The 9158-nt window shown below is 43.7% G+C and overlaps 1 protein-coding gene across 2 annotated transcripts in view; it reads left to right on the forward strand.

Annotated features, from left to right (window-relative positions):
* Nucleotides 1-4290: 4290 nt before the first annotated feature.
* rxrgb (retinoid X receptor, gamma b) overlaps nt 4291-9158 on the forward strand; it is a 25743-nt gene continuing 20875 nt past the window's right edge. For both annotated transcript variants that reach the window (XR_013811976.1, XM_079739916.1), the window contains exon 1: nt 4291-4413. Coding sequence is in view for 1 of the 2 variants with exons in the window: in XM_079739916.1 (XP_079596042.1) it covers nt 4383-4413 (31 nt within the window). In the remaining variant the exon portion in view is untranslated. The remainder of the gene's footprint in view (nt 4414-9158) is intronic.

Below are 9158 nucleotides of genomic sequence, written 5' to 3' on the forward strand. Positions count from 1 at the left end.
AAAAACGGATAAACTATCAAAAATATTAAAGATACATATTGTTGACCATACACTCAACATATGTTTATAACGGTATTTTGGAGTCGTCTATTACCTTTTTTCACGTTTAGTTAAATATGTCCTAAAAACATTAGTTCTTCCAATAATCTAGGACGTCCAAATTATTAACTCATGTAGGCCACCATTTATTACAATGTGTATGTATGGAAATGATCTTAACCATAACAAGTTAATTCAATCGGATTTTGCTACATTCCACAGTCATATCCAATCGATCTGAAAACGATTGACACATTTGGTGACCCTCTGATATAAGACACCTGCTTTCTCAGGATATATTCACGCCGTGGTTCTTAAATGCCAAAGTAATTAATCCCATCGGTTTGAGAAACATCAGGAGCAGGTGTATTACTTTACTCTTAATCCTTCATATACTCAAGCCGCAGCAAGATTAGCCTCAGGTGGTGATTAGTGATTCCCTGGCTGCCCCAGATTTCTTTGGCTCTGATAAACAACAACAAGTCCCAACACTGTCACAAGTCATAGAACGCGGCTTTTACACAAATACTATATAGTAGTCTTGCAGGATTCGGCAGCCCTCCTGTAGAAAACAATATTTATAAAAGCCAGTAGAAAACCATCTTCTGTTATAGTTTTTTAATTTAAATTTACCCAGGGTGCTTTGCTCTTACCAGCACAGTCCTGCTCTGGACTTAACATAGTTGCCTTGCCTTGTGATGGGTTGATCTTCTACTACTTAATATGATAAATGGTATTGCTGGCAGCAGTGCTAGTTGTAGTAGTAGTAGTAGGGGTAATATTGTGGTGGCCCCTTTGATTCATTTATTTTATTCATTTATTCAGCATTCACCACAGGGTCTAAAATAAATTGCTTGAAATAGAATAAGAGTAGAATAGGTGGCCAGACAGATTTCCATTGCAATAGAGTCATGGTGTGATTTAAAATAAAATATGTATATTAAGTCACTTTCTGAAGTGACTGGCCCTGGTCCCTTTCATTCGTGAATGTTTGAGGGGTCCATTCCAGTGATTCAAATCCCCCTGCCCATGCCCAGCCATAGGTAGCAGGGAATTAACAGGTTAATCTGATACATGTGTTAGCTGAACAGCTGTGTAAAATGAGTTAGTGGCTTTGGTCACATTGCCAGTTGCCATCGTTGCATTATCAATGCCTCCTTATTTCTGTGTGTAACATAGTATAACATATTTTGGATCATGACACATGACTATATATTTTGTATTAACTCAAAAACTGATTTTCTATTGTTAAACGCCATCTTTGTCTAATGATGATATTTATTATCAATTAATATTCCAAAGTAGTAATACCATTGTTTTGTCCATGGACATGGTCATGTCGTTTAGTCCTGGTAAATAAAAATGATAAAACATTGCCTCTGAAGAGGAGCACCACAATAAGGGATGTGAAATGCTACTCTGTATGTATGTGTTGCTTCAGTAAATTTTAAAAATCTGGCGATACCAAAAAAGAACTATTAAAAAAATCTGGCGATACCAAAATATGATCGTCATTTATACTATAGGCCTACTTATATCCAGACATCTGTGTAGGTCCCTGAGGTCGATGTTTACCCAAACAGCTGGACAAATTTGATGAGTTGTGGTGCTGATAAATCTGACAGTAGTTAAATGGTAAATTCCTATATCTGATTTCCGATCTAATTTCCTTCCATCAAAAGAAGATTTTAAAGACTGGAAATAATTTCAATATATCTGCTAAATAAAAAAAAAGGTTTTACACATTAGCATCAGATCTTTACCCAGGGCTATGACATTTATTGTATTTTTTATAATGCAGTGACTGGGGCAAATGCATAAGAAAACTCAATTATTGCAACTTCACTTGCTGCTTTTACAAAATATTATGAACATGTTGGAGGACTTTCCATGCGCCTAACAAGATAATTTGAAGTAAAAAAAAAAAAACCTAAAGGGAAAAGAAAGGGAGTGAGAGAAATGACCAAGAGGTTACCAGAGCGGACGGGAGAGGAGAGGGTTTGGGCCACATTTCATCTTTTGTGTCTCAGATGGATGACCTGTGAGATGGATGATGTTCTGCAGAGCTGTCCGCCATTGTCTTACGCTGGCTACCAAAGAGGACCCGACCACTTATCATCACAGGCTCATGTATAGAGCAGAGGGGCAGGGGGTTGTCAGAATAGTGAAGAGGGGTGCAGGGGCCGGGAAGGGGGGGGGGGGTCTCCTTGGCTCCCCTGATAAAGCGTGATGGAGGTGGGCTAATGAGACCGGGAGAGAGCCGTCTCCCTTGGCGACCCCTCCTGTCCCACAGCGTCCATGGGACGGGCAGGGAGTAGGACTAGGGCTGCGGAGACACAACTAGAGACGAGGGAGGTTGAGCAACGAGAAACAAGGCAGATCAGACAGGCATGAAGCTGTGGCGTGTGTGTTATTGTTTATATACCCCAAATGCATGTGTGTCCTATATGCTTGTGTGTGTCTGTGTGGGTGTGAACAGACTAAGTCAAGTTTGCATTGGCTTATTCTCAAATACAAACTTGGCTAAAGTGACTTGTATTAGCAGGTGGCTTAAATTGGGCCTGGTTTAGGATTAGAACATTGTGTAGTGGGAATGGGGCTGTGAATACAATGGGATTAGCCAGAGCAAGGGGTTGTTCATTGACTGTGAGTGTGTGTGACTGTGTGTGTGTGTGTGTGGGTGCATGCGAGTGTGTGTGACTGTGTGTGTGTGTGATTATGTGTGTGTGTGTGTGTATGTGCATGCATGTGTGGGTGTGTGTGCATGCATGCGAGTGTGTGTATGAGTGTGTGTGTGTGTGTGTGTGTGTGTGAGTGTTTGCATGCGTGCGTGTGTGTGCATGGGTGTGTGTTTAGGGTGGGGGATTGGGAGTTGATGGATGGATTAGTTTGCCAGAGAACTGAAGCAACTCTCTAGGGTAGGTCAGACTCAATGGCTCTCAGCGCAACAACTTTTATTTTGATTATTTTTTAAATATATATATTTTTCTTTGCTTAATCTGAGAGAAGAAAAAAACCCATCTCAAAGCCTCAAACCATGTGCCACCATTAGGGACATAAAGGGAAAACTGACAAATGGCCATTTTAATGTCCCTCTCTTTGACTTTAATTAATTTATACATTGGGCCTATAGCCTAATGGAGGTGGTAGTAGTGGTGGAGGGGGCTGCGGAGGGCTAACAAATGAAAAGCTCTGATTAGTGCAGAATGACTTGAGAAAAAAAAGGGGCCATTCGTCTTGGTTAGCATCCTCCTGTGCCCCTTTATGGGTTGCCGTTACAAGGACGGGAGCCGGGGGTACTCGTCCCATTAGCGGAGCAGCGCGGAGCCCGCTGAGTGGTCAGCGGCCAGCGTTGACGGAGCGTCTGCCCGCTCCACAGTTCAAGACTGTGAATGCCTCAGCGCGAGTTGACTCCTGAATAACCTTCTGAGGTACCGCGAGCTCACCCTTAGATGACCCCACACTCTGAGATCCTGGGGGGATTCCGGGGGGTCTCCAGACCTGCAGTCGCACTTTCCATTTAGGTAAACAGAAGCCGATATTTGGAATCTCGTCGATAGCGAGAGAGTCGATGTATAATAGAATCAACGACGGGCTATTAAAAAGAAAAAAAAAAACATATAGTGAGATAAGCGAGTAGAAGGGACGAAATAACCAATAGGAAGGCTGCATTTTGTAAGGAATATCCTATTGTCTACTTAGGCTAAATAACACAACCAGTTAGGGGTTAAGTCTAATCGCGCATATATCCCACTTAATTCGAAGCTTATAGGCTACAAATACAAATCCCCAGCTATGTAGATATCGAAATTCAATTTAAATCGACTACATTTATAAACAATGATTGATATGTGATGTTTGGCTACTGACGGCAGCCTATCTATTGCGTAATATTTTAAAGAACCTATTGTATAACTACTTTATTAACATAAATGTGCTCGTTTCAAGGGTGCGATCGCCGTGCATCGCTTACCCACAGACGCTCTGTCTGTGGCCGAGAACACAAGGTAACCTATTGGCAAAAATACAAAAAAAAAAAAAGCCATTCCCGAGAAAAATCTTTCCCCGGTCATTCTGGGCAATCCATTCCGCTGAAGGTTGCAAAACCTCGTGGCTTGCAAGGGAAGTTTCGTCACGATCATGTCGGAGCTTGATATGGACAACTGTTGTCATTGGGAGAAGCCTAGCTGTGTTTTCGCCACCCCCTCACTGGGCCCCCGCGTAGACCTGCCTTGCAGAGTTCAGTCGGCCCAGGGAGCGGAATGCGCTGGGATGCTGCCGTGACGGAGCAGCAGCAGCGTTAACAGTGTAGGGGGGAAGAACGACGCGAACACTCAAACAGTATGGACAGCAATGACCCGTATTTACACCTCAGTAAGTATTGCCTCTGCCGGTTTTATTGACGCACTGATTTGACAGAACTGTGGGCTACCCAAGCTCGAAGCTGTTGCACGTTATTTCTTTTGGCGAAGACTTGGAGCAGTCGTTTCATGGCGATCCGTTTTGAACTAAGGGAGGGCGAATGTGCAAGAGCCGACCGAGCGGGGGTTTAAAAACAACGATGTACCGATTCACGAATCCTGCGATCGTGTTGTGTGTGTGCGTGTGCTGTGAGATGACATTGGTTCGCTGTTTTTGTAGATCCCGACATGAAAGCAGAAGTCAGGTGATCGGGGTTGTGCCGTTCAGGCACAAGGTCAGAGGTTGGCACTTTAATTGCGCTTTCGTAATTTATGGCGTTTGACGCGCGTCTCCTACTAAACTGTTTGAGACACAAACTCAATTTATTGGTCTGGAATGGTCTCCCGGTTCTGGACGTTGCTCTGGGAGTCGAGTTTCTAAGAAGCTTTTGAGAGAAGAAAAAAAGGCTGCCCCGGACCAGCATAGACTACACCGTGCTATGTTCATGTCAAATTCCTTGAGACGCTTTAGAATGTTGCCCTCGTTTAGCACTGGAAGTCAAAACCACAGTGACTTTGCCCTTGAACTCGAGTTTGAGACCTATATGTTTGAACTACAGAGAAAGGGAAACGGACCCACACAAAACTGTTGTCATGTTGCATTCTGCCACACCTGAAACATAACAGCCTACATATCATACAATAGGAAACAGAACTGGATTGCTGTGTTTACATTTCCTGGTAACTATAAGTAATTCAATATCGCTACAGTGATGTTAAAGCCCTGGGCTTTTTAAAGCAACACTGAGTCACACAGTGTATGCATCATTTATCATGTGATGATGGTGTGTGGATGTGTGTGTGTGTGTGTGTGTGTGTGTGTGTGTGTGTGTGTGTTTGTGTGCGTGTCTGTGTGTGTGTGTGTGTGTGTGTGTGTGTGTGTGTGTGTGTGTGTGTGTGCATATTGACATGCTTAGTTGAATAGTTTATTACAACATGCTGTTCAATAGTTGATTACACTTAGACACTTACACTTTTAGAACACATATCTATGCACAATTTCTAGGGGGTAGGGGTAAACAAATGTTTCATAATATATACAAGGGAAAATGGAGAGAGACGTCTGGATGGTTAAGCGAATGGATGTAGCGTAGGCCTACATGTACAGAATGTGCATTCGCAAGTGAGGATGCCCCTTGGGCTAAATTGGCTTCCTGTCTCTGCCTCTTGTCTATTAACACACACACACACACACACACGAACACACACACACACGAACACACACACACACACACACACACACTTTATCATTAGGCCCATTTGGAAATAATCAGCGGCAAAAGGAAGAATTGTACAAACAGTTAGTGACTTTGTGTTGCATGGCAAAGTCCTTGTGGAAAACGTGTTGTTCAAGTTTCTATCACTAGTTAAACTACGCGCCAACAGAGGACTCCCGGAAGGGATAAAACATACGTTCAGGTTTTGTTTTCAGCATGTACGACCTGCGTCAGACATTTAAGCAATGGTTTGTTACGCAGCACTATAACCGGTGACTAGACTGAACCGAACCCCCCTGTTGAAATTCTGCGTTACTGAGATGGAGACAATCATCCTCACGCACGCATACGTACACGCACACACACACACGCGCACACGCACACATGAACATAAACACACACACAGTTGCACTCTTATCATATACCGCTTCGCTTCTCCAATTCATCACAAATATCAGCAGGTCTTGGATAGAGGCTGGCAACGTTGGTTACAGCGTGGTCAGCGTTTTCCTCCCCTCTTGCTGCGTTTCTGCATTTTTCTGTGTTGTATGCAATTGTCGGTAGAGTTTCTGGCAATCTCAGGGTTGCTGCTCTTTCAGAAAGAAGGAAGACGAGGAGAGTTTGAGAGGAAACGACCCTACTAACTGAACCGAGCTTGGAAGAGAGGAGGCCAGGGCCCGGCACAGAACAACGTTACACCAATAAGTGAGGCTTTGGTTGCTCTCGCAAACTACTTGGAGTTGTGGTTGTTTGTTAGTAGTCAAAGTACAGAGTGGACGGAATGGAAGCACACAAACAATGTTGTCATGTTGCATTGTGCATTTCCTCTCAGCCTTAAGTAGCTGAATCTCACAACAGGGATATTAAATAGAGGGAGTGCATGGGGATGCATTGCATGCCAATTCCTCCAACTATATCCTCCCTTCCTTTCGCTCTCGCTTTCCCTTTCACCCTCTCTCCCTCTCCCTCTGCCCTCGTCCACCCAGGTGTCACTCAGATAGACGTGGCTTCTATTCCTTCGATGTAACACGCAGGCTGTTGGCAAGTGAGACATTGCTACGATCACGTCATGTGACTCGAACAATGTGATCGTGAGTATTTGCCTATAGGCTATAGTCCATGGAGTACCTGCAAGCCAACGACCTCCAATGAGTCGCTCATGGCCACGGTACATTCCCCACCCACTCTTGTGGTTCAGCAACTCAGGTTAGAAGGTGTGGTCGCGGCCTGGTATGTGCTGAAGGGTTTCTATTGCTTATGGCCTGCGTGTGTTGCAATGGTCGCCAAATGTATAAGTGTGGGAACTTTTCACAATGGACCATTTTGATGCAGTGGATGTGTGTCTGTGTGTTTGTTCACGTTGACGTGTTTATTTCAGTTCAAAGGGTGTATTACAATTTGACTGTATGTGTCTGTGTATTTTGGGGTGTATGTGTAAGTGTATGTGCTGGTGTCTATGAGTGTGTGTGTGTTTGTCTGTGCATGCATGCACTAATTGTGAGAACGGGACGGGGGAAAAGGGGGGGGGGCGTAAGTAGGCCATTCTCTGGGCTAATTGTCAGTAATTAGTCATTAGTGATGAAGGTCAAAGCCTTGATTTAATTCCAGCTTTAATCAAGCAGGGAACCTAGGAGTACCCAAGGGCTGCCGAGTGTTTGGGCAAGAGACGCTTGCTTGGCTAATTACCCAATAATAACACATATCTAATACACACCAACAATACTTTGACGTTACATTTCAACAACACACACCCGTTGACACTGATGACATGAATGCTTCCCTTGTGGATGGCAACAATTTTTTTCCTGCACTTTTTATAACGCGAACCAAGAATTCTTTGCATGGAGACGGACGCTGGAGACTGCCCTTACATTCCAGTCAGGACCTCTTGCTTCCACGCTTTGCTGAAGTCACCAGGCGTTTCTTCTGTCTTACTCCAATGTATGCAGCCCCGAAGAATGTTTGAAAAATGGGGATGCGCCAATTTGATATTGTGTGTCAGTATTGGCTCTGATATTGGGAAAAAAACACATGGATCAGATATTGGAAGCAATTGGCTGTTGTAATCTGACACCATCCACTGCGAATGTCCCCTTCTGGAAGTACCCCGAAACACAGCAAGTTACTCTTGTGGCTTGTGTACAGAACTTGTTTGAGAGAGTTTTTCAAATCGATCAGCTTTGTCCAATGCAGCAAGGTTGCAACATCTGTATTATATCAGAAAATACAACATAATGTGCTTAGCTTGAGTGACAATTAAAGAAGCCTAGAGGAGCGCAACACACTGCCTGCGGAGCACAAAACGTTGGGCATTAATGATCATTGATATCATAGTCATCATGAGTCGAGTCAAGCACTTTTATAAGTGCAGCAAATGCCCAGCCAGAGTGTAGGGTATTTGCCGAAATCGGCAAAACACATTACACCCCATTGAAAAATAGAAAAGAAGAAACGTATTAGCTTCTCCTAGAAAACACTTTGTCGGTGCAGAGTTATATTTAAATATACCCAGTGTATGTAACCATTTGCCTCGTTTCCATAATTATTTCGCGTTGAGGTGATAAAGATAAGGAGCGAGTGCTCCCTAACCAGAGATGTTCTTTATAACCCAGGCTGATGTGGTCATTCAGCGTTGAAGCGAAGAGCTAGGCCCAGCGATGGAAGGCCAAACAGCAGCAGCAGCAGGTATCTGCCAAGTTCATTAGGTCTCATTAAATCTCCTCCCCTCCTGTCCGCTAGGACAGGCTGTAAGAACCGGCAAGGCCTGCTCTGGCAGCACACGCAGTGGTTATGTTCGTTTAACACAATAATGGATAGATTGAACCCATTTACACAGCTCCGTGCTCTGCACACTGGAAAGCTATGGTTTTGTTCACAGGTACATTTCCTCTAATGTTCTATTGCGTTTTTGTTTTCACTTTGTGTTTTATTTTTTTCCCCTCCTTTTCCTTAAGTGCTGAACTTGCTCAGAGTTTATTTCCTGTCAACCCCCAGAAGTGGGTTCTGCTGAAAGACATGCAATAAGAGCTTATTTCCCTTCCTCTTTTCCCAGTTACACATTAAGGAATGGGAAACGGCGTGTACACAGATTATATACGAGTTTTGTATGTATATCGAGCGATGAAAATAGGGTTAACCCAGAAGCCTATTTGCTACCGATACATTACATGGCTCAGCCTGTGGTGTTTCTATGAATGCTAATTATGGCTCTCAGGGTTAATTTGATATGTTTTATGTGGGCCATGATGTACTTTTATCTTGCTGCATGGATTCGAGGAGGTCTGTATTCAATTAGTTTCCCTCGCTGGGATTTGCGGGTTCTGAAAAAGTAAAACATTTCTCTTCATATCGACGTGCATCGTGTCTAATCTGGATGGCTGTTAGGGGGGAGAGTTTCCTGGCACTTTGAGGGCTTGGACACCGATGTCCAAGCAACGTATGG

Source organism: Pollachius pollachius (assembly GCF_949987615.1).
Source record: "Pollachius pollachius genome assembly, chromosome: 7".
Taxonomy (NCBI): domain Eukaryota; kingdom Metazoa; phylum Chordata; class Actinopteri; order Gadiformes; family Gadidae; genus Pollachius; species Pollachius pollachius.